At 36.9% G+C, this 26,728-nt stretch overlaps 1 protein-coding gene across 5 annotated transcripts in view; it reads left to right on the top strand.

The window, feature by feature from the left end:
- Window positions 1-26,728, top strand: part of LOC123766935 (rootletin) — a 217,353-nt gene that overhangs the window by 159,966 nt on the left and 30,659 nt on the right. For all 5 annotated transcript variants that reach the window (XM_069307477.1, XM_069307479.1, XM_069307476.1 and 2 more), the window contains exons 15-31: window positions 6,097-6,273; window positions 8,567-8,797; window positions 11,559-11,753; window positions 11,881-12,075; window positions 12,690-12,854; window positions 13,967-14,159; window positions 15,426-15,609; window positions 17,988-18,187; window positions 18,464-18,631; window positions 19,902-20,026; window positions 21,656-21,775; window positions 22,225-22,340; window positions 22,576-22,675; window positions 23,564-23,750; window positions 25,284-25,438; window positions 25,577-25,753; window positions 26,070-26,177. In XM_069307477.1, the coding sequence (XP_069163578.1) occupies window positions 6,097-6,273; window positions 8,567-8,797; window positions 11,559-11,753; window positions 11,881-12,075; window positions 12,690-12,854; window positions 13,967-14,159; window positions 15,426-15,609; window positions 17,988-18,187; window positions 18,464-18,631; window positions 19,902-20,026; window positions 21,656-21,775; window positions 22,225-22,340; window positions 22,576-22,675; window positions 23,564-23,750; window positions 25,284-25,438; window positions 25,577-25,753; window positions 26,070-26,177 (2,796 nt within the window). The remainder of the gene's footprint in view (window positions 1-6,096; window positions 6,274-8,566; window positions 8,798-11,558; window positions 11,754-11,880; window positions 12,076-12,689; window positions 12,855-13,966; window positions 14,160-15,425; window positions 15,610-17,987; window positions 18,188-18,463; window positions 18,632-19,901; window positions 20,027-21,655; window positions 21,776-22,224; window positions 22,341-22,575; window positions 22,676-23,563; window positions 23,751-25,283; window positions 25,439-25,576; window positions 25,754-26,069; window positions 26,178-26,728) is intronic.

Raw genomic sequence — 26,728 nt, 5'->3', positions numbered from 1 at the left:
GTTAATACAGTATGACATTTGAAATATGCGCAAATTTTGACTAAAAAATTCATAACTCCCAACATTTAGGGTTTATGAAAAAAAACAATAAAATAGGATCATAAAACTGACAACTGTGCCCACTATATGTAAAAATTGTGAGAATTGGTCTGAAACTGGATTTTTGATGCTCACTCCAAGTTGAAAATTTGTATTATCGAGATAATTGAAGTTCAAGTTATCGACAATAATTATGGTAGTTCTAATTCATTAATTTACTTGTATGTTTTTATAAACATTAATTGGCATTTGTACTCGAATATGTGAAAGTTGTAGGTCAATATGTGTTGAAATGAAGTCAAGAAAAAATAACCCCCCCAAAAAACAAATATAAGGATAAGGATAATAAGGATAATTATTATCCTTATTATTATTATAAGGATAATTGTAATGATTTAAATGATACATGTTTCCCAGTCCCTTAATAGATTTTGTCATTATATTATTTTAATTTCACGTGAGATTTAACCCTTGTGTTGCTCAGGGCTAATTAGCATTTGTCACCTATAGGCGCATGCCAAAAAAAAATTCTTCTAAACCTGTTAATTTGTGTTCTCTGATCATGAGAAAAATAATAAAACAATCATAAGTGGCATATATTGCCCGCTATAGGGCGGGGAAGTCAGGCAAAAAACAGGCGCTGACTCAGCGTGCGTCCCTGACGGTCTGTTGCTCCCAGCTGTCGAGCAGGAGTGGCTACAAAGAGATAATTACATAATTATTTCAATGTCCCTGATTGATTTTTCGTAGTTTTTTCTGTAATATTATTCAATAGTGTGTAGTGTGATATATTTATATAATAAAATGAGTGAATCATCGCTGTACTCAAAAATATGGTGTGCATATTGTTGATTCAATTATTATGTTCATCAAACAGTGAACAAATACTTTGTCGGTTATCACACTATATACACAGGTTATATATAAGTATCTGCATGTTTTGTTCACCATAACGAACCACTAAGTTGGTATTATGAGTCAAAAAGCAACGAGGAGTGACCACCACACACCAGTTGCCATTCGCTGCCACTCACTCCCTCAACACCTCACTCGCTTACATTCTCTTCCCACCATACTTTTTTGCTTTTATTCACTATATACAGACGTTATATATAAGTATCTACATTCTTGTTCACCATAACGAACCACTAAGTTGGCAGTGGCAGTGGCAGCCCGCCACTGGCTGCTACTTCCTCCCTCCCTCAACTTACCTGACTCACCCACATGCTCCTCCCACAATACTTTTTTCCTTTTATTCACTATATACAGACGTTATATATAAGTATCTACATGTTTTGTTCACCACAACTGTACAACTAAGTTGATATAACTATTTAGTTCATGCACTAAGAGACGTCGCTGCACACAGTCAGCTGGCGGCTGCTTCCCTCACACATTCAAGGTCAGACGCACTAAAATTTCACCCCCTCCCAACAGTACTGTTTGTGGTGTTATTACCCTATATACAGATGTTATATAAGTATCCACATGTTTTGTTCAGTATAACTGTTCAACTAAGCCGGTATAATGCCCAAAGAGCATAGTGGGCACCCCCCTACCAACATGACAAATCATGCAGATGTTGCCACACCCATCACCAAAATGGCTTCTCCCCCACACTCCTTTTTACTATTATTACGCTGTATATACACGTTATATATAAGTATTTATATTCAAAGTCATTTGTGATACTGCTATGTAAACCAATATGAGCAGAGGTATTTTACAAGCCCTGATGTAGAGATTTATATCTTTGATGTAAGAGACGGAATATAAATAAATACCGAGTATAAAATTTATAAATACTGTACCAAGTATAAAAATTTGAAAAGTTGTTTTTGAGCAATATGCCATTGCTCACAGAGTTCAGTGCTAAAATTGTACAGGGAATGTTATGGACTCGTTTATTGGATCCATTATATAGTTGCCACCTTCAACGCCTTCTAGAGGCTACCTACTGCACAGTTAGGAAACTACCGCAAAATGTTTCTCAATATGACACACATTTTTAGAGCCCACAACTTAGCCTACTTTATCTACCTCTCACTCAATGATTGCTTCACCTCGCCATCCTTAATGCCAATTCTCTTGGGTAATGTCACTTCATCACACATCTTTGACTATTCCTTCTAAACTTGGACAAAGGAAAGCCATAAGGTAAAGCATTTCTATAATCACTCGTTTTGCCTAGAAAGTCAGTGAGAATGGAAGTGATTGATGAGATAACATTTGAAATTTCTGGCAAGAATTCTAGATGTGGGGAACTAAGGGCTGTATGCAGCAGGCACTCTGATATCAAGTGATGCACTCAGGACTAAATGGAGAAGTCTTTTGAGATAATGGTCCAAAGAGAACTTTCATAAACCATCCTGTTACAACAATAAGTACAACAAAAGTCCAAATTTTCTTTAATACTGAAAGTCTTTAATAACATGTATAGTTATATAAATAAAATAAAATATTAAATAAAAGTTCACAGGTACGTAAAGAAAAGTTTGAATAAAATATTTTCTGAGTATTGTATACAGTATTCGTAAAATGAACCGAGCGTCCACCATGCATACAGAACTAGGTCTCAAGCTAAATAGCTTTCATTTGTTTTTGTGCACATTTAGTGGTGTTGATTAACAAGCATTAAATGGATATCCATAGACACTTTATTTTTGCATAGAAAGTACTAGTGCTTGGAATGTTGTTTCACCTCTAAACTTATTTCAACTCTCAAGTCATTGAATTTGTTTATATGAGTACCAATAGTAGCCGGATGTCCGTTTAAATGTTTCAGTACCATCGCACGTATTAACTCATATATTATTCATGACACCTGCTAATGAAATGTTTATTGGTGCTTTTGTGCAGATATTTCCTGCTTAGTTATTTCATAAGGAATATATATCTGTTACCATATGTTTATGATTTTAGTTTGCTTTCCTGAAATTCAGCATTTTAATGCTATTCTGTCAGTGTGCAGAAGTTCTTAGTGTTTCTTCAAAATGCAGTGTGCAGATCATATAATGTCTTTTATGAAAGTGGAAACATATTTTCAATGGAATCAAATTTAGTGCCTTTACATATTAACTGAATAAGCAAGAATTCATGTGGATATTGATATTGAAGATACAATCAACACTTGCTGAATGTGAGGGTTATGTTTTGGAAAATCACCTTCCCATAAAATAGCATTGTGTAAGTTACAGGTTTATGGGAAAATTAGTTACATTCCCAAGAATTCACGAAGTCATACATGAACTAGTTTACAATACAATACAGTCAACTATGTGGTTTCCAAACCCTTTCGGGACTGAGACTGAACAGATAACCTGTTGTGTTCGGATAAGTGGTTCATCATCCTAAAAAGCTAGGGGAAAAAAATTTACTATATTTTTGCAAAAATTCAAGTGTTTTGTTTGTTCTCGCCAATATGAGAAATTCTGATCTGCTTGTTAACTTTAAGATTATAATTGATGGAGCATTGTTGTTTAGATAGAAAAGGTGGTGGTGGATGATGATAGTATTGGGTTGACTGAAGTGGAGATTTATGGTGATAAGGTAACCTCAGCAGACTGCCTTTCACCATGTACTCTAATGTACCTAATGCCATGGTAGAGTTGAAGCTTCTGAACCATCCATAAGTGTATGAACACTGCTCAAGTGGTGCTGTGTATGGTCAGTGGGCAAACTAGTTCTATCTTTATTGCACATTTTTATTCAGACTGCCCGCCCCTCCAGTTATCCCAAACGTTTTTATCTGAACAAACCCAAACTGGATAACAGGCCTTTTCAGAAAGAAGGTATTCTAAAGCATGTTGCTGATTGTACTTGCCAATGATGATAATGGCCTGTGAATCATAGGGATTGGTTTATATGCTGGATTATCAGCCTCAAACTCCTTGTACTCTATTTAAATGGATGCTGTAGAAGTCAGTTGTTTAATACCAAGTGTCATCTCTGAAGTACAAGGAAGTACATTGGAGTTCAAGGTGCTATCTTGACAGTGTGTGATGGTGTCTTTGGAGTGCAAATGTGTCATCAACTTGGGACACAAGGTGGAGGAATGGCTGCAACACCTTAGACATGAATGGTTTCTACTTGACCTTTCTCCTTAACTATTCAAAGACCTCCCTGTATGCTGTCATGTGCTCCTCATTCTTTTTATTAAATCATGTGCTTCTGTAACTCTCATCTTAGTCAATTTATACAAGAGCACTTATTATGAGAAGGGCGCCTGACAGCTGGGTGGACAGCATTTCTGATTCGTAGTCCTGATGTTCTGGGTTTGATCTCTGCTGGAGGCAGAGACAAATGGGCAAAATGTTTCTTTCACCTTGATGCCCCTGTTACCGAGCAGTAAATAGGCACCTGGGAGTTCGACAGCTGCTACGGGCTGCTTCCTGGGGGGTAGGTGTAACAAAAAGGAGGCCTTGTCAAGGAACGGGTCGCGGGGAAGCTAAGCCCCGAAAGATTTCTTGGGGTTATCTCAAGATAACCCCAAGAAAATGAAGACACGCTTGGATTTGAAGTGTTGCTCCTTGTCTCTGGGACTGAGGGTTCCCAGAGAATAAGTACTCACCTAGTTGTGCTTACAAGGGTTGAGCTTTAGCTCTTTTAGTCAGTACTGACACTTCAGGGCTTGTAGTCTCACCAGGCCTCTGTGTCCTTCACTTTGGATAACAGATAACTACATACACTCTTAACACAAAAATAAATATAAACAAACCACTTAAGCCCTCAGAGATTCGAGAATACAGTGGAACCTCGGTTAACTAATTTTGTCTGTTCCGGCACCGAGCTCGTCATGTGAAAGGCTCGTCTTGAGAAACGAATTTCCCCATTTAAAATAATGGAAATAAAATTAATCCGTTCCACCACCGAAAAACATCAATGTGATATTCTATTTTTTTTTTCATAAAAAATATAGAGTAGCCTACCTGACATAAACTAAACAAATCTTTTTGACAAGTGTTCTTTTTTCAATTTTTTTCAATTTTTTTATTTTTTCTAAAAAAAATTAATGCTTTGCAACATTACAGCAATCACCCCTTTACATCCTAGCATCATTAGCATCTTTAAAAAAAAAATCATTGATTTGCATCATCAGAAGCGTCCGAGAATTTGCGAGAACCAGCGAAAGCGCTAGGAAGCACCACATGGTTTTCTCATTAACGAATGGAAGCTCGTCACTTGAGACAAATGTTCTGCGAGTTGCTTGCTCATTACTTGAAATGCTCGTAGATGGAGCCGCTCGTCACCCGAGGTTCCTCTGTAATTTTAAAAGTAGACAAAATTTTTAAACAATCAACTATTTCAAATGCTGTACAATGATTCATAAATTGAAAGGCTCTGGAAATTTGATTCCGTTTCAACAATATTGTCTTTTGTTACGTTTCCTGTGTGAAGCAAATTTTTTGTTTTTAGACTGGTGCTGTTTTGTATAATATTGTTAATGTTTTGTCTAACTATTTTAATTATGAATATTAAAATATGCTTTAAACATGCTATATACATGCTTTAAGGGTGGCATGTATATAGACATAAACAAATATTCTTATGCCATGATGATATTAGTCCAGTCGAGGGCAGATGTAACTTTAGGAACATTTCTGTGCTTCCTGCTGGGGAAGGATGCATTCATATTTTATATATGTATATATATATATATACATATATATATACATATTTATTAGCATGCCAAAACAAGCTGTCCTTTTTGTCAGATTATGTATAGATTTTGTTAGTAATGCTTGCATCTTGTGTTTTGTGTGAGGCTGGGAGAGTTTGTTTTAAGCAAGCTGTTGTTTATAAATGTTAAGTATAAGACAGTGTAGTAGAGATTGTTCTCCAGAACTCAGAGATAAAATATATTTGGTTGCTCCTGTAAGAAGTATATATGTCATTCTAGTAAATTTTAAAATAAGAAGACACATTAATACTTAATGGGTTATACCTACTATTTGAACAAGTTTTAAGAACTTCATTGACCATTGTTGATGACAAATTTAAATTAAAGTTATCATTTTGTATTAAATTTTTGTTGCCTAATTTTGTATCTTCCCTCAGGTTACTATTTTGTCTGAATCGCTGGGAAAGGTACGGGCAGCAGAAGAAAGGTTGGATCAGGAAAAGGATGACCTCCGGGATCAAATTCGAGCAATGGAACGGCAGCGCAATGAATTGGAGGCAAAATTGGCTCACTCCCTACGTCAGGAGACTGACCTGAGGGAGGCCCTTGAGAAGGTAATATAATTTAGTGGTTTCTTGCTGGATTTTGTAAGTGATAAATTCTGTAGAACCATGCATACAACATGAAAATTTATATTATATGGTAAAATGGCTATTAATCTATTTCATTAATGGTTGCCTTTTCAATTGCTTAGATTTACGAAGAGATAAGTATATAAGCCTTTAATATTAAACTCGCTAATTGTTTGTTTAATAAACATTTTATTTATATTTTTTATATTGGAATGCAGAGTTTAAAATTGATTTAATTTGCAAAATTGAGTTAAGTTTTATGCATGGTCTCAGAAGTGTACAAGCCGAGTGAAACTGTGTGCACGTACTGTGCATGTGTATGGATAACCTTTGTCATGCACTTGCACATCCCCCGTTTAATTCTTCAACTGTTACTTTGATCAGTTTTTACATAAATAAATTAAAGAAATTATAAATATTTTTCAATAAATACTTTTGCAAAATTCTGATCTTCACAATGTCATTGTACTCTGCATGTGTCACACTGTTGCCCAGAATTCAAATATGTAATATAAATTGAGTGTGTGTGATTATTTTGTTGCCCACTTTGCTCTTTTGTCTATAAAGCTGTTTTAGCTTTAATCTTAATTTCTTCAATGCATTTTCATTGCTTTCTAATTACTTTTTTTTATCATATCTGATGCACATTTGTGTCCTTTATAATATGTACACAGTAGAACATTCATAATGTTCCAAGGAACTGTGATACATGTGTCGCTAATGTGTCTACAAATAATGTTTGTACAATATTAATTGTTCAATATTCAATTTATTTATACTATGTACACTTGCACTCACTATTTACAGTCATACACTGTAAATTAAACACTCAGTACTTCGGAAGGGAGTGATAATCAAAGAAGCAGTCTATGGGTACACAGCGCGACTTTGCACTCGATACATTAGGTGCACTCAGATTTTCGCTTCATGTTTCTTCATTCTGTGTGCTTGCAAACAACTCCCTCACATACATCGTTGGCTTTAGTTTCTGTAGGTGGTATTTAGCCAAGCTTGTGAAGTGTAAGGTAGTCTTGAAAAGATCTAGGAAAAGATCAGTGTGTAAAGTAGTCTTGAAAAGATCTAGGAAAAGATGAACGACAAAATTCTGTCCTGATATCTCATATCTGTCCCGATATCACTTATATCTTCACCTGTATATGGAAAAGTGGGTGCAACACCAACATCAGAATCATCAAATTGTGGTTTGTGTGGTACAAAATTATCACAGTCCTCCCTCGCAAATTCACCCGTGCTCCTTGTACTGGCACCATCACCACTGACAAAAACACCACCATGAAAGCTGTTAACACTTTGTTCATCTATGCTACTTGTATCAGAAGCATCATCACTGAACCCAGAAAATGTTTCATCTATAGTATCACTTTATTAAGACATTAGGGATGACACAGGTGGTGATGATGATGGTGAGTGCGATGGCCTGGGAGGCCGCAGCACGCCTGGCGCTCAGCCTTTACTGGATACGCTCCCTGTATTGTCCTCATTTATGCTGTACCACTTGTATCGGACACTTGTGTTAGGTCTTTATCATTCCTTGATTCATCAATATCACTACCTTTTTCTTCTTCAAACAATAATGTCTGAATTTCCCCCTTCAGACAGTGATCTTTCAACACCACGTCCCACAGGGAATTGGGAGCTAGAGGTGGGTGTGTCAGCCATGGCTGCTCGATCAGGACTGAGATTAGCCACGGCTCTGGGGCAGTCTGAGAATTTTTTTCAAAATATCTGCCGCTCACTGGAGGCCTCAGGCATTCATCTCGTACTCAACCTACCGTGCATGTGCTTTGAATTTTAGGATATCTTGAAATCGGATTATTTCGGCTTGCACAACATCTACTTCGAGTAATGTCGGGTAGTGCAGTGGTTAATGTTTATGTATATACATTTTTTTCTTACATTAAACCAACACACTCTTCATGCATCATTAAAACAATGAAATTAACTAACAGTTATTTAATTTTTAATTTATATTTTATAACAACATCTTAACATATATTGTAGAGCTTGTAGGTTTGTTTTGCTGTTTCAGGTTGCTATTATAACATTGAATAGTAATCAGAATTATGAATATTCAGTTACAACAAGAACATTATTACATAGTATCAGTAAGTGATTAGCATTTCAGAAAAGTACTTGAAATGTTAGTTTTCTGAATCAGTTTAAATATGAAGCTGTTGACTGTATTTTATCCCAATAATGAATGTCAGTGTTTTGTTGTAAGAACTAAAGCTATCTTTTCTTCATATAACTTCAGGTTGAGTCATACAGTATTAACTTAGGTCAAGATAAATCACAGCTGGTCTCCAAGATCACATCTCTGGAGACAGAACGTGCAGCCTTGGGGACCGAGAGAGCGGAACTACGAGCAGAGATGGAGAGACTCAAGGACGACTTGGAGGCTCTAGGAGAGGAGCGCATTAGCCAAGAAACAACAATTACAACTCTGAATGAAAAAATTAATCTTCTTAATCTAGATAAGGAAAAGGTATATTTATGTAATCTCTTTTGACTTAGTGAATAATTTTGACTCCCTAAGGTAAGATCCATTGCCTATAGATAGCATTGTGAACAGTCAGCCAGCATGCTATTATAGGGAGTTTTAAAACATTTCTGATGGATCATATATTAGCTAGAGGGTTATTGGAGATTGCCCAGAATGACTGACAAAAAGTACACTCATAAAAACTTAACCTTTCCAAGTCTCCTCCTGGCATCACAAGTGACCATTAACACTTTAATGCGCGCACGCCCCGTGAAAAAAATAGCGCATTGTGCGCGCGGCGTTTTGGGCTCTTGAGCGTAAACACCAAAAAGTGTGTCATTTTTTCACTCTCCTGACACCAATTCTCGAGCTATGTATTTAATTTTGGTATCAATGTGTTGGCAATAAAATTCTCTACAAGATCATATGTATAACATGTCACCAAAGCATTAGCTATCCCACCACGAAATAAATAAAACGTAGATCACTCGCCGTGACGCCCAAACAGCAACAAAATGTTCATACTCTTTTGTTTGTTGTCAGCTCCACATTAGTCCTACAGCGTTATATTTTATATCACTGAACTCGCAATAAAATTCCCTACACAGACATATGCATATAAATGTAGAATCATGATCGCGGCCCACACCAAGAGTGTGTGAAGTGGGCGATTACCCTCGTTGTGTCAACAACTCAATAGTCTCTCCTCTAAGTTACAATACAATGCCGTTTTCTCAAATAGGCCATGTGCCTATTAGAGAAAACGGAAATTTAATGGCAAACATTTTCATACTAACCCCAAGTCAATCGAATAAGAATTGGATTTTATATGTTTTTTTAGATCGGCTGGCTATTTACGGCACGATTGCGGAACCCGTTAGCCAAGCCCGCCGTATATTTACGGTCTGGTTGTGTTAAAGTGTTTCTTAACACTGTTCCCACAAACTTCGTGTTTGCTTTCCTGACAACCTACATCAGCCACCAAGAGGTGGCAGTACCATGATGCACCTAATTAGGGTGGCAAGACCCTCATTTACTCAGTCTCCTAACTTGTAGAAGTCTGGCAGGTGGGGTCTGCCCACAGTTGATGTGTTTTAGTCCCAAAACAATGTTTTCTTGTCCATAGTTAACTAAGTTAAAATATTTACATGAATTTACAATCTCTAGTGGGTTTGAAAGGGACAGGATGTTGATAGCTTGTTAAAAGGTCCCTGCATTACTTCCATGTGCACGTGTTTTAAGCCAGTCTTCTTTCCCCTTGATTGTCGCATCCTGATCTGTGCCATTTGTGACCAGCTGTGAGTCTGCTCCTTGAGCCTTGCCTCTCTTGTTACGGTCCTCTGGTACCTGTTGTTGATGTTGACCAATTTTTATTTTAATGAAATGCAAACAAAATTCTCTTACAGATAGTTCTTCTTGAGAACTGATAAGAGATAATCCCTCTCCCTGGAGAGGGTTCTGATTACTACCTGGAGAGGAAATTGGACAGACATTTCTGCAAGAGTTTCATACATTGACTTTTAACGATTTTAACCACACCAAAAGCCATATTGATCAAGGCATCTTGTTCTCGAATTTCAAATTTTAAGACAGATTTTGTTTTCACATTAATGCTTTTTTTTTTTTTAGTTTCGAAATAAATTGCCAAAAATATAAAGCTGTTAGAAAAATTGCCTCTAAAAATTAATTGGGATTTATAAATTTCAGTACTTGATCAAAGTATGGGCCGTCCTGCTCGAGGCAGTGCATACTTATGGCATGAAAGGAATGACAGTTGTGTGGGTGGAATGTGTGAGACAGAAATTAGTGGCCGGTACATGACATCAGGGGGTTCCCTGGCTTTCCGGAGGCACACAGGTAGTAGGCTAATTTGGCCCCGGACATTCATACTGAGTGGTTATGTTACGCATCCCTCTCTGTCACCTCGCCGTCTTATCGCAGTTAACAGTGTTGGTGGTATTGCATTGTTGTTATGGTACCCACCAAGCAAGCAAAGCAACCTTTGTTCAGATTATTGCTTTAAGAAAAGCAGACCACCAAATTCAAGTAATAAATTGAGTGTAGCCCAGTTGACATGAGGAAGTATTGATCGCGTTTCGGAAGGGGGAAGCAGTGATGACACGCCATCAGAAACATTGGTCTTGTCATCCCAGGAAAATGACTTCAAGGTCAGGATGCTCACAGACCTTGAAGCATTAAATGTTCATTAGAGAGCACCTTTCACATTACAGTAAAGTAGACCTTGAAGGAAGTCTTCCTTGGATGACTAGACCATTGTTTCTGTGATGGTGTGTCATCACTGTTCTCCCTCGGAAACGTGATCATTACCTCATGTCGACCGGGCTACCCCCCAACAATTAATTTATTACCTGAATTAGGTAGCCTGCTTCCTTTAAAGCAATGATCTGAGCAATGGTTGCTTTGCTTAGTTCCTTCCTAACCACAGCACAACTATTAACTGTGATTAGATGGTGAGGTGCCAGAGCAGGACGCACAACCTAACCATTCACTATGAATGCACGGGGCCAATTGAGTATACCATCTATGTGCCTCTGGGGAAAACCTGGAAAACCCCCCCCCCTAATGTTATGTACCCACTTTTAACTTCTGTCTCAAATATTTAACCCACACAACTGTTATACCTTTTATGCCATAAGTACACACCACCTCGAGCCGATACTTTTATTGAGTACTGTAGGTTCAAATTTTATGTTGTAATATAATTTATAATTGTGCACACATAATATTAAAACTCTTTCCACAGATTGAATTAGAATTGAATGATACCATCTCGGAAAGGAATGAATTACATGGTCAACTAACTGCTCTGGAGCGCATCAAAACATCCTTAGAGGGTGAACTCACCACCCTCACTAACACACTTACTGATAAGCTCAAGCTTATTGAACAGCTGAACTCGGACAAAGAAGGACTTTCTAAGGAAAATGCAGAAATGGAGGTATGCCTATGCATATACTGTATATAGATTTACAGCATTTAAAGAGGAGCATTTAATTTTGTTGAGAGAGTTCTGCTATTGATTTTTCTGAATTTGATTTAATAAATAATTTTAAATAATTCATCAGGTACGACTGTCTGGTGCAGACAAGGAGTTAAATGCACTCCGTGAATCACTAGCAACACTGAAGGCAGAGAAACAGAGCTTGGAGAGTTTTGCATCATCCCTTGAGAAGAAGTGGTCAAATAATGAAGCTCGGCGAACTCAGCTGGAGAAGGAGAATCAGCAGTTGAATACTGATAAAGAGCGACTCCATACACAGGTGATTTGAGATTTGCTCGACGTGGGTGTGCGTACATCCCGCTCATTTCTGGAACATGACATCATGGCCATTTGTGACCCCCTTCGCCCGAACTTTTGCAGTCAACTCCATGCAGTCATCTATATATATATATCTAGCATATACAAACTTTATTGTATAATTTATAGTTCAGTCAAAATACAGTAAACATTAAAAACTATATATATACTAGTATGTTTATTTTGTAATTGTGAAAACATGTAATTGCCTATTATTCCCATTGCCAAGTTATTTTGGATTTTTGCATTCATTTGCAAGTTTGAGTTTCTTATTATTATTCAGCTGCAAAATTATTCTGAATTCAGGATTTCATTATATTGAGATTGGGAGTTTTGAGGCTGCATTGCACTGCATGTAGACTACTCATTACAGCACTTTGTAATAATTAAAATATCTTGTGATTATTACAGCCCTGTACTCCTTACAGAACCTAGTTCATATCCTTAGATATGTTTGCTCTGGGATGTCATTCTTGATCATCTTCAGGAAATCAAATGTTCATTATTATTATTATTATTATTATTATTATTATTTAATAATTTGCTTGGTTTGATATAACATTATCATTATTTTAGATGAACAAACTCCAGCGTGAACTTGAGGGTGAGCTGACTAAATTACGGGAGGCTCGAACTGCTTTGGAACGCCGCTTGGATGAGAAGGAAACGGAGCACAAAAAGGCAATGATGGTGTTACGTGACCAGCAGGAAGAGATGATAGATGATTTGCGCAAAGAAAAGGTACAGAATGCTATATATTAATCATCAGCATTGTGGTTGTTTCATGCAGGAATAAATGTTTGTAGCACAGTGGTCTATGTTCTCGACTAACAATTGAGGACCCATGGTTCAATTCCCTGGTAGAACAGAAATAGTTGGGCACTTTTCCTTTCACCTGATGCTTCTGTTTACCTAGCAGAATATAAATACCCAGGAGGTAGGCAACTGTTGAGGGTTGCATCCTGCAGAAATTTTAGTAGTTGACCTAAGGGGACCTCGCTACACTTAGTTGCAGGCTTCCTGGGCCCTTACAACATGAATTATAATTTCAATAGCAATACGCTTAAGTGGGCAGCTTTGGTTTTGCATTGACCTATTTTGAAGAACTATAACTAATTTATACTTGTAAGTTCTGTTTTTATTTATTGCAATTTATTTGCCTTGAAAAGCATAATTCCATGCCACATTTGGTGTAGGTAATTAGGTGAATTCTTTAGCCAAACTTACTATTAGTGATGTCACTTGTATACATAGCTATCTGTGTTCTGGGTGTGTGGAAGCTGAACAAAATATTCTATAAGCTACATGTAGAGTATGTATAACTGTCTTGTGATTTAGGATTACTGGAAGGACAACATTCTCACTAGATGGCAAGGCTTGCTTTTCCTTCAGAGTAGTTCTTTTTTTAAGGAAGTGTTTATATCAATGACAATGTATTGACTTGCTATAGCAAGCAAAGAGGATGAAATATTGTGAAATAAATTAATCATCATTATTATGTCATTTTAAACTTTAATAAGGTAGGGGGGGGGGCATCAGCCTAGTGAAAAAAAAAAAAAGCAATCTTCCCTCCCTTTTATTGCAGGGAATATGAGGCTGTTTGTGCCACATAATAGTGGGCAGCGTCGCCACCATTATGTGGAGGGAAAATTGCATTTTGTTAAGTCAGTTTATGACAAATAATCGGTATGATTGAATTTTAATGTGAAGTACAAAATGAATAACCTTCTCTCTTTTCAACATTAAACCATTATGTATATTAATATGAATTGCTCCTGATGTCATAATAAATACATTTATTCTTAATAATAAGGTATATTAAAGGTTAATATTCTTTGGTAATGGTTTTTCAGAATAATTTGCAGTCCGAGCTAGAAGATAAGCTGAACTCGACCATCCACTCCCTCAAAATCGAGAAGGATGAACTCGAGCTCAAGAAAGATCAAGAAATTTCCTCCCTCAAGCGTTTTTCTGAAAAGCTGCAACGTGAAAGGGATGATTCTGCACTGCGTTTTGAGGAAGAGAAGCACAGATCCATGATGCTCGGTGAGCTCTATACTATCTTTGAAACTTGGCATGATGTAAAGCAGAAATTACATAATTCTTAGTATCACTCCAGATGTAAATATTACAATAAAAAATAGAGAATTGAGTACAGTACTGTATATTGAAATGTCTTTTTCTGAGGGGCCCCCTCACCCTCAGTGGCTCTTCAGAGCATATTCACTGGTACTCCAGAGCCAGATCTAACACACCAGTTCATGGCCAATTTGGAACAGGCTCGAGAATACTACCCTCCCTTCAAAGAGACGGAGAAGCTGGAGGAGTCATAATACTTCGGGAACACTCTAGGGAGATTTAACCAAAATGAGGGAAAAAATACATAGAACTAAAAAATGTATGTAGAGAAATGTTTGGCACAATGGAATATCAAACAAAAATTCAAAACTCCCAAGTATGTAAAATACCAACTCAAAGTTTTTTCCTCCCAATATCAGATGTCAGCACTAAATAACTAGGGGTCTGCAAAGGCTACCACTGTCACACTTGAGCCTGATGTATTTTTTTTATAACAAACTTAGGGACTTCTGCATTTATGCAGATACCATAGACTATTTGAAGGGTTACATAGTTTGTGTCAAGAGATACTGATACTATGTGATACTGTACTAAAAAATTCTCATCTCGCAGGATAGTCAGTCATACATGGGTATGTGATCAGTAGCCTACACTGGCGAAATTTGGGTGCATTATGAGGATATCTTCAAGAACACGTTTAGTTCAGCCAGTTTTTAACCTGACACTAATAGGCTGTGTGTAAGTATTATTTCTATAAATCCTACACATCGCTGCAGTGTGTCCTGTTTTTTCATTCATCTGAGCCTTCGATATAGTAAAGGCTCATGAGATCTCAGGTTTTTGAGAGCGGAGTTAATTGTTTGAAGTGTGACAGCTTTTAGAAGAACAAGATTCTCGGTACCTTTCTTGGTGATGGGTGTGTATTATACTGTGGTGGTGGAGTACAAATGAAGAGGGATATTTTGTTTAGTTTGATGAGACTGTAAGCATTTTTGCTCAATCATTTTTCATACAAGTGGTGAGCTGATGTGTTATCAATTGCTGGTGTAGTTAGGGTGTAACCCCCCAGAATCTATAGGTAAGTAGAAGAGGCAGGGGGGGCAAAAATGAGAACCACTGAGGGTCTTCAAGAAAAGGGCATTTCATTACATTCTTCACTGGGTTTTCCTATTAGTTTGCTCATAATTTAAATTTGTATCTTTTTAACTTGATTTCATTATTGTTTGGTAACAGCCCAGCAAGAAATTGCAAGCTTGGAAGAGAAAGTTGCCGCACTACAGCGCGATCTTTCAACATATGAGAGTCAGTTAGAGCAGCTGCGACGTGATGGCTCCAGTAAAGCAGAAGCAGGACGAGTTAATGAGGGAGCACTACACAATAAAATTGTACAGCTCAAAGAGGAATTACATGCTAACAGGTGAGGTAATCACTACTGGTGTTTGTGGAGACTTGGCTACCAATATGTGGAGGTCTAAAGGATGTCATTGTGAATAATTTTCACTTTTAATTGATTTATTTAATGCTCAAGAAATTTAAATATCAACAATAATATTTAGAGAGGTAATAAATAGAGTAGAAGTTGAGTCTAATGAACAAAATATTACTAAAGACACAGTGTTTTACTGGAAACCTGAAATGACTTAACAACACAGCAAGATCTATATACTAAAATTTTGAAGCTTTTATGATTAAAAATTTTAAAAGCATTAGCTTTTAGGATAAAATTTTGAAATACTTCGTTTCCCTGATGAATTTAAGCAATTTGTATAAGTTCATTATTTGTGTGGTGCTTGTGATGTGATTGCTACTCAATGTCAGGTTAGGCATTGTTACTGTTGGCAAGTTACTAGATATGTGACCACATGGACACAGTCTACACCTTGGAGGCGATGAGTCACAATAACGTGGCTCAAGTATGTTGACCAGACCACACACTAGAAACGTCGTCGTCCCTTCAATTTCTAGTGTGTGGTCTGGTCAACAGTCTACACCTTGGATAGTGACCTCATCAAGTCATGCATGAGCATCCTGTCCTTTACAGTGTATACCCATATCATTTAAGTAGAGAAACCAGTACTGTTCATCTGAAAAATATACATCATGATATATATTTGTGTGCTCCCCTATGACAAGATCACTGCTGGTTCTATTGGAGAGGATCATTGCAGTCAAGGAAAGTTAATATTGTGCTCCAGTACAACCAGAATCTGTTGAAATGTCCTTGTCAGGTCAATTTAGTGCAAAGAAAGCACTAGAGACAAGCTCAGTCCGGCACAGAGGAACCACAGATTTATTCATAAATACTCGCAGCCATTTTTAGTTCTAATTAGCATCACAAGGCCTGCCATTATAGCACTCTCTTGTCCCCAAACTACCACTTTGCCCACCTAGCCCTTATTCATGACTAGCACCAGATGGCAGCACCCACAGCAACACTATCAAACTCCATCTCTTACAAATACAAAAAATACAAATATTTATTCAGGTAAAGTACATACATACAAGGTGAAATACAAAAGTTGATGGATTCATAGATAGAGCTAGTACATACAATGCCTAAAGCCACTATTACGCAAAGCGTTTCAGGCAGAAAAAAACACTTAAGACTAAAACTTAATACTAACTTACATTAAAGTATAAATTGTGTTGAGAAAAAATCAGAAAAAAAGGGGGGGAAACATGGCAGAAAAAAGCAAAAATACAATTTGGTCAACAAACAGCATTGTTTAAAATCGTAGACATGGGTTGACATTTAGGGGTGAGGTAGGTTACATTGAGTTAATTATCTTCTTAAATCTCACACCATGATACCCGTATAGTCTGACTTTACTCAGATGACCTTCATGGACTAGAGCCAATTTGTTGCACTGGGAATTTTATTTAATCTAGATCCCTGATAGCTTCAAAGGTCCATTTTTTCCCCACTCTAATGCGTGTTCAAATTTGCATTATAATAAATCAATCTATGTGAAAAGAAATTCATATTGTATAGTACACTACTTTAAAGTATGTATAAAAAGAGAGGACAGAAGGCTGTAGTATAAAAATGAACATCAGATTTTTCTAGCACCTTGGTTAATAAATATTCTCTTACAGAATAGTGCGGTGAAATAGCTTTTCCAGTCTGTATGGGGTTTGTCAGGCAAAATGCGAGCTTGGGCAGTGTTTGAATACCCTATTGACATGTGGTGTAGCAGCTATGCAGGTCATCAAGAAATTAGCAGAGTGCTTCCTGGTGATTCTTTGATGTTGAGTAGTGCTTTGAGGAATTTTGAATGTAGATAAATGAAGATTTTGAAGGTAATTTTTGGCTCAACAGTGTTCTCTAGTGTCTCCCATTGCCCCCATGGTGTTCTTTGAGCAAATTCTTGCTACATCGTGGCAAAATATTGACTTCCTCGACCTTATTTGGTTCTGTCCTTTGTGTCCTTGCTTAAGAGGACAACTGAAAGGCCTAATCAGACATGAGATTCATCAGCACTCGATGTTTTCATTATTTTTTGTTTTCATCAATATTTGGATATTATTAATTTTAATTTAATATGATGAAATGGCATTTAAGTGAATGAAAATCAATGGTCTCTTAACTTAAACCTATTTCTGGAGCAGATAAAGCTTTTGTTATTATAAATGATCATTTGCCTTTTTGCAACCCTGCACTTTTGTCATTCATTTAAAGCACAGTTTGCATGGGGCTGTTTTAAACTTTAATTTCTTGTTAACTGTATTTCACTCTTCTTGGAATGGAATATTTGATATTACATGAAAAACACCTGATTAAGTTTTCTTCATCAGCCAAACATTTGAAAAGCAGCTCAAGGAAGAAAAAGATTCGTACGAGCGTAGAATACGAGAGCTCCAGAGCCGTCTTGATGATGCCCGGAGAGATAATGAGGTAGAGATCACATCTATTAAGACAGACTTGAGACTGGCAAGGGAAGACGCATGTCGGCTCCAGCAGGATTTAGAGGATGCTGAAGAGAAGCTTAAAGATGGTAAAATGTTTATTTTCAACATATTACAGTATTAATATTTGAGATTTTTTAGTGCTCATAATATTTGCTCCATTGACATATTCTGAAGCATTATCTAATAAGGTATGCTAAAGGAGAGTTTATGTATTTATCAATGTCCTATTTTTGCCAAATTTATTTAAAATGTGGAGAGCAACTGAGTAAATGATATTTTGACCAAGTAGTAGATCTTCAGCTAATACAACATTCTCATGATGGTCTCGAATATGTTTTAACAAAATCATTGATCTTACTCAGCCGAAGAGAAAAGAGGTTCTTTGAAGAAGGAAATCAGCCGAATTAATGATGAAATGCGCGCTGCTGAGGAAAGAAGATCTACTGAATTGCAAATATTTATTAAAAAATCAGATCAGGAGAAAAAGGACATACAAAAACGTCTTGATGATAAAGAAAACAAGCTTAGTTGTAAGTTGAAATGTGTCTGTCTGTTTCTTAATTATTGCACATTGCAAATATTTATGCATACAGTACATGAATATTTTTACTGTTAGGATCATTTATGAGTTTCCAAGCTGTTCTCACACTTAATACATCACAACTGTTATGCTATTGTACAAAGTGTGAAATTTAGGGTGCTTTAGTTAAATTAAAAGCACAGCAGTAATGATGCTTTCACATACACTTTCATGAGCATTATCCCATGACTGGTCAGGTGGTTTGCCTTGATCCGTACTCTTCTAAATGGTATGACAGACCCTGTGATGCCGGTGAGCTTGTAAGAATAAGTTGTAATTTCACCATAGGCAAATTGACTGTGAATCACTTATATGATAAATTCCTATGTTGTATCCATGATATACATACAAATTTCTTGTTTTCACTACTGTATATGAAAAGGCTATCCACCAAGAACTTTGTTTAAGTCTTTGTTAGGGAAGTATTCTCATTAAAATACTCTAATGAAATTTTAGCTTCATGTACTTTTCATATAACATGCCATTAATTAAATTTCCTTTGCTTTGGTTTACAATGAGAAAATCCACAGGAGCCGTGATGAGGATTCGAACTTACGTGCTGGGTATTCTCAGATGCACGCTCTAGACGACTACGCCACGACGTGATCAGATGTCGTGGCGTAGTCGTCTATTACGCCACAACATGTCATCCCGTATATGTCGTGACTACGCCATGACATCCACTGGAAGTTTCACGGCTCCTGTGGATTTTCTCGTTGATATATCATGATAATGTGATTTCTGTGTGTTTTGGTTTACAATATTCTTCACTGTAGAGAGAAGAGCATCATAAACCTGACAGATACCTAGATTAAGTTCAGTCTTTTTTGCCACCTCCCAAATTAACAGCTTAGGAAGGTTTGTTCACGCTTTTTGTGAATTTAGGCCGAGTAGCATGATTCTTGATTTTGAAGGAGTGGCACCAGATAAGAGTTCACAAACATTATGGGATTGCCTGTGTAATACCATATACTGTGTGTATGTGTGTGTGTGTGTGTGTGTGTGTGTGTGTATGTATATATAATATATATATATGTATATATATATATATATATATATATATATATATATATATATATATATATATAATATAATATAATATAATTTATGATTCACTGTACTTATTCATAGGAATTTAAAGAAAAACTAAGAGTTGCAAATCATAAGTATTTTGATAAAATAAATATTGGTGTGAATTTGAACTACTATATCATTTTCAGCTCTGGAAGTTTCTGAAGCCAAGCATGCAGATCTGATTGCTCGCATGACAACGCAACTTCGGGAATTAAACTCGGTCAAGCAGGATGCTCACAGGGATATGTCAGACCTGAAGAAAAAACTTCAGGTTTGTTAGAAACAATTACACACATACTCGGAAAACAATAGTCATATAGTGTATGATATAAATTAGTAATTGCAGTCTTCCAGCCAAAATTGAATAATAATAATATAATAATAATAATAAGACATCACCAAAGACTGCAGATAGAGCTATAACATTAATGTTATTGAGGTAGTGTACCTGACTAGGGAGAGCATTAATCATATTCTTTCATGTGTGTTTTTGTAAACAATCATTCAAAGTAGAAATATAATGCCAAAGATTGCTGGATTGTTTCCAGTGAAGGTTAGACCCACATGTGAATGAGTTTGGGTTAGTATTAAAAGAAGCCAGTGTTCCTTCTGCAGCTTCCATTATTCTTACGTTTATATATTCTTAGATACAGCACTGTACTACCATCCTTAGAAGATCAGGCTGAGGTCTATGAAACTTTTAGGAAATAGCTTACCCTTTGCATATAATTCTTACAGAAAATCTGTAGCTGCAGTGAAGGTAAAAGAATTATAAATTGTTATCCATTAAACAACCATTTCTGAGCTAAGGCACCTTGATTACTGACCTGAGCCAGAGGGCTTTATGGGTTCACAGAAACCCTTTCCACCAGCCAAGCTCTATTGACTTGTTCCCCCACCGTGATGAGAGACGTTAAAAAAATCTGCTCACAGGGTGGTGGCGGTGCTGCTGTTATCCAATAGCAATTAAGGGAATGAATGAGTGTCTGGCTGGTAGTTAGCAGAGAGATAGTTTGTGAAATATGATTTAAATTTTTGTTTACATGGGCTTTGTCGATTTTAATGTTTATTCTTTTATCTTAGGATGAATTGGTCTCTAAGAGGTGGTTACAGTTAAATTCATAATTTTCTCCCTTCCTCAACTACATGACTAGATTACATGGAGTGTTATAGGTCATGGTGGGTGAAGAAGTCATTAGAACCTGGCAGGTAGAAAGTGTGTGTGTGTAATGGCCCATATTGATCACTTATTGAAGGGCACAACTGAGGGCCAACTCATGAAGCAATACTGTATTGCATTTTACTCCATGTTCTGTTTTTCACAGAAGCTGCACAGAAAAGCAGTTCTTACTATATATATTCTAAATTTATAAAGAAATTGACCAAGGCATAATAATAATACAGTATTAAAAATTAATGCAAATTTGTTGAATACATGCAGTATGAATGCTTGCAGAATACTTGAAAAGTTTTTCTAGGAGGACTCTCTCAGCAGCTGAGCTGAGTCCAGCCAAGCATTAGGGGGTGGCTGAATCAGGTCGTTGAGACCCACCCAAGCCTGTCATGAGCAATGGCATACACTGGTGTTCTCAATGAGGTGATGAGAGTTTGGCAATGGGACATCAATCAAAAACTGAGACTAACCCAAGAAAATGTAATCATCAAAACAACTGATTACTTTAAGGAAATTAGGTGCTCTCATATAGAGCTGGATTCTGCTCCTGGCTTCCAGTAAGCTTGAATGGGTCTCATAGGGCTGGTGCCTCTCTCTTAAGGATTGGCTGGACCAACACTGTACTGTATCCTTACAAGTTCTTTTAAATTAGATTTTTGTTGTAAGTTTTCAGTTGAAGTTGAATTCAGTTTGGTTTTAATATTATTTGAATTAATGTAATTTAAGCTGTTAGAAACGGAAGGACTCAGCAAATCTCAAGAGTTGGAAAACCTCCGGCTTCGGTTGTCCTCAGAAGAAGACCGCCATAATGAGAGCAGAAAGGAGGCTTCAAAACTGAAAACAAAGGTTAGTCTTATCTTTCTCATTGATTCTAATGCAATTTGCCGTACGTGTTATAACTAGCACTTCTTATAAGTATTTTGAAATAGCCTGGATTTGTGTACCCACCTTGACGTACATGCTGCCCATATTACACACACACAGTTACAAGACTGAATTAGCACTTTTAGTCCAAGTACAGAAAAGCATGTGTGATATTTTTGAGATGTCTGAAGTGTCTCCCTTTCACCATATATGACCTGGAAAGAGTAGTTTGAAAAGATCCATGCCTGTTGGCAATGTTGGTAACAGGTGACCTTGACTGGATAACCCCAGTGCTGTGGCAGTGGCATTTTTGCCTTAAGGAGTGACTGAGGGTTTAAGCTCAAAAATTTTTTAAATTAAACTTGGGTAAATTTTACATTAAAGATATTCCTAACAACATTTAAATGATATATGTATTGGTCTCTTTAAAGGTGGCAGAATATGAGCGAGAACGAGACAATCTGCAAACAGAGCTTGCTCTTTTAGAACGAAGATTGACTGAACTTGAGGACCACCACGCAGCTAAGGAACAGGAACTGGCCAGCAGGTAATTTAGTAATTCATCCTCTGTTCTGTTATACTATTGCAAACATAGTAAAACCAAAGAATTTGTAGAGGTACCCATGTTGTCTATTACATTATACTGTAACTGCAAATGTTTTTGAATAAATTGACTCATTACTGAACGTATTCATACATTATCCCTAGTGATTGTACATGGGCACTAGTGTAATGCCTCAGATATTTTCGCAATAGTTTATTCACGTTTACACTATTTTCAGCCTTGAGGAATCTCGTGCAAATGAACGCAAATTAAATGACGAGAAGAAGAACCTCGAGAATTACCTTAACAATGCCAATCAACAAATCAGCAACCTTAAGGTATAGTTCAATCTTAATTTTATAAAATAGTGTCTCAGTTCCCATCATATAGCGGTGGCTATGTCTGGTCACTCCATAGTCACTAGTGTAGCTCATCTACAGTTATAAGTGGTGTCTGGCCTCTTTAGAATTTCCAGAGAGAGAGAGAGAGAGAGAGAGAGAGAGAGAGAGAGAGAGAGAGAGAGAGAGAGAGAGGGGTACTGAGACACAAACACACTATAATAACTTATTATAGTGTGTTTGCTAGTCTGATAGATATATATATATATATATTTATTATTTATTTATTTATTTATTTATTTATTTATTTATTTATTTATTTATTTTCTCACAATAAATTAAGGGATGGTAACAAATAATTTTAGATGAATCCATAATCAGGAGAGGGACATTGACATGGTTGGAGTCATAGCAGATCCTTGGTGTGCAGGGTGGCTAGAGTTACTGTTGGAGAAGAGTAGAGATCTTCTTATGCAGGTCTATGGCTAAATGAAGTTCGGCCAAGTAGATGGTCAATTTATATGATTGGCACCCCCAGCTCAGGTTAATGAGCATCATATGTTGTAATAGGTTTGAGGAGTGCTACAGAGGACATGCCTTAGTGTCTAGGCTTTTGCTTTGGGAGTTTGACTATGGGATCAGTTGTCTGGTTTTCATACTTCGAGGCTTACGTTTATCCTCTACTAGCCTGCCTTCCAGCCTCTGGAATACACAGCAAGACTAGTGGAAAGATTATTTGATTTACTGATGCTTAAAGTGAGTGAGTGCCTGGAATGAATGAGCAGTGTCCTGGATGAACCCTGACCCTTTCTTAGGGAAAACTGAGGGTCCACTCACAAGGTGGCAGTTCAGTCTTTTTAACACGGTATTTTCTCTTATTTTTTGTAGGTGAAACTGTCCCGAGAAGAGGGACATGTTGAAGCCCTTGAACAACAACTGGGGAACTTGGACACAACCAGAGAACAGCTGGAGAGAAAACTGCAGAATGTGTACACATCTCTACGCACAGTCACCCGCATGTACCAAGATGTTTCACCATCGTCGCCTGCGCTACGGAGCAGGAAGGGCAAGATTGGTTGGTATATTAAGCTTGTGCATTAGTCAGTGGCAGACATGTGCCAACTGGTGGTTCAAGTTGAAGCAGTGTAAAGTTTACCTGGAAAGTTTGTTGTCACTGAGTTAGCGTGCATAGTCACATCCTTGAATACTTGCTTGATTGCTTATGCCAGTAAGCTGCAGTTGAGTACAGTACTTTAATATTGTAAATTAAAGCTTTGTCTTCATTTATTGCTGCTTGCTTTTAAATATTTTAAAGAATATCATAAAACCATTATTGATAGGCTTGGCCCTGAGAGCTATTTAAAATGGAAGAATGCATACCATTCAATTTAATAAGCTCTCGGTATGGGATTAAAATATCAATAATTGTGCAATAATGAAATTACATTGATGCACATGCTTCCTAGAGTTTCTATTAAATATACATCATTACACAGGAAAATATTGACAAACATTCCTGCATGTGTATTTTTCATATTGAAAAACACTTATCATGTTATTGTTAATTTTTAAAAATTAACAATATGTGAAATGTGATAACTATACAAGTACTGTAATATATAAATATTCTGTATATAAGACTTGAATTCTTTGAGATTGAACAAAGGTCGTACGTGCACATTTTGTTTTGGGCTCTCCTCTATACACATACTCTGAGTACTCCAAAACTTTGTGACAAACCTTATAGGAAGCATCATAAACATTGTTTCATAATGTAACTACTATTAGGCAAATACACAGTTTCACGCTGTCAGGTTGGCCTTGAGGGACTCTTGCCTAAGAGAACCTCACAAATAATGTTTTAAGTGCATATGATGAGCTAGTTTACAAGCAAGACTTACTAGTCGCTCCGGTATATTCCCTCTTCCGCCCAACTTACCCTGTGCCTGTGTGGATGCCTTGGGATGAAAGTGAAGAGATGTCCCTAGGCACTTCTCATGACATTGCTGGTTAGATAGGAGCCGGGAAGTAAATGAGCAGTTTAGCAGAGGAATACTTGGCAGTGTTTTTCAGGTAAAGTAGTGTGTTTAGAGATGTATAGAGGGTAACTGATGGGCCTTCTGATGGTCACTTTTGGCTAGATTGAGAATGATTCAGTGTTTTCCTCTGCCAATTCATGGAATTTAGTTATCTTGTGGAGAGCTGGACATTCTTTGAAGGCAGTAGCTGACTTGTTCAGTGAGTTTTTCTATTCTCAAAAGAATTATTTATACAGGTAGTCATGCACTAAATAAAATTTACTAATTTTAAGCACTGCTTTGTATGGGAAAAGTATTCCTATAAATTTTTAGTTATGTAAATGATGGCTGTTTGCATTTTATCTAAACATTTCAATAAAGTACATGTGTACAATATACTTATGGATGCTTTGTAGGGGATAATTTACCCAACTTTAGTGTACTACTGAAGGCAAATTGAGTCAAAGATAGACTTTAATCTTCTTTCTTAGATCTATTTTTCTATTTATATATTAAAGAATTGTTTTGGTTTATAGTGGAGGTATTTAACATGCTTGTGATTCATCAAAGGAACACCACTTCACCTACAGGTTTCGAACTGTCTGGTAGCCACAGTGATATACACGCATCAATTGAGGCTCTTGGATCGCCTGAAAAAGTTAACGTAGCAGAGATTGACCCAGAAACTGTACGTCATGAATTACGAGCCCTAATGACCCAGATGAATCAAGTGGAGTTAGAAAGGGTAAGAATATGCATTTCATCCTATCGGTTTTATCAAGTAAAATTGCTGATGCACACAAGTCAACTTAAGGATTATTTCATACAGGACACTAACTGTAAATAACAAAATGATTATGAATTAATCCATTCAATCCGTCAGGATGACGCTGTGGCTCGTGTAACGAGTCTTGAGCGACAACTCTCGGAGCTCCAAGAGACACACCATAAATCAGAGGCTAGATTAAGAGATGTCACTAGAACTCTCTCAGAATTGGAGGAGAAGAAGCGCTATGCAGATGATAAACTCAACAAAGCCGTGTCAAATGCCAGCCAACAGGTACATTTTGTCTGCCTTTTCATCAACATATTATGACAGTATATCATAGTATGATAATGAATAACCACAGGTTAAATTAGTCAGGATGTTGTTATATTACATAAATATGTAAATTTGCAAGCAGTTTACCTCATTTTGGGTTAATATAAGATATATGTGATATTTATATAAGTGATATAAGCATAAGGTATCTACTTGGATGCCTTTCTTCATTCAATACTCTGTTTTTTAGTCTTACCCATAACACTTTCCACCTCTGAGGTAGAGGCCATTGATGTATACATATTTTTCCTAATAACTTAGTTTAAAATTGCAGGAGGATGCTCTACGTCGTAAGGAGAGTGAAATCCGCACCCTGAACGAAGAGCTGAGCAACACTCGGCGCAAAGTGGCTGATCTAGAGCACGACAAGAGCTCTCTAACAGTAAGTTCCCATGATTATAATTTTTCTTCTTTTGTAATGTGTTTGAGTTAAGGCCTCTTAGGTACTGTTATAGCCAGCTCCTATACATTTCACAAAGTTAAGGCAGTTGTATTTGTGTTTGTGTGGAAGCTCTTCCTTTGGATTTTGTTGTTCCTCAGTTGTAGTGTACAGGGTTTGGTTGACGAATAATGAATTCACGCCTCTTGCAACTGGACTTCTTTTTGGTCTTTGTCCTGGGATTAATGGGGTCTAATTACCTTGTCAGGTTTTCCTGTTAGTCTCTAGTAGTGAGCTGGTAATATCTCCTAGTTTTGAGCCTAATTCAGTTATTTGTAGTATCTGATATTGATTCATGTATTGAGTTGGGGTGGGGGCAAGGGCTATGACCTATATTATCAACTTTGTCTTTTTATTCTAATAGTGTGGGGGTTTGTACTCTCCTTGTACCTGTGCTCTCTTTTGGGGGATTTAGAGCTAACTCTACTCAGGGGACTCTTTCCACTTGTGGTTGTTGGTGCACATCTCTGCTTCTGTGTTTCTTGTATTTGAAG

This window comes from Procambarus clarkii, chromosome 60, assembly GCF_040958095.1.
Source record: "Procambarus clarkii isolate CNS0578487 chromosome 60, FALCON_Pclarkii_2.0, whole genome shotgun sequence".
Taxonomy (NCBI): domain Eukaryota; kingdom Metazoa; phylum Arthropoda; class Malacostraca; order Decapoda; family Cambaridae; genus Procambarus; species Procambarus clarkii.
The sequence above is the reverse complement of the archived record's forward strand: the minus strand, read 5'-3'. Positions and strand labels throughout refer to the sequence as shown.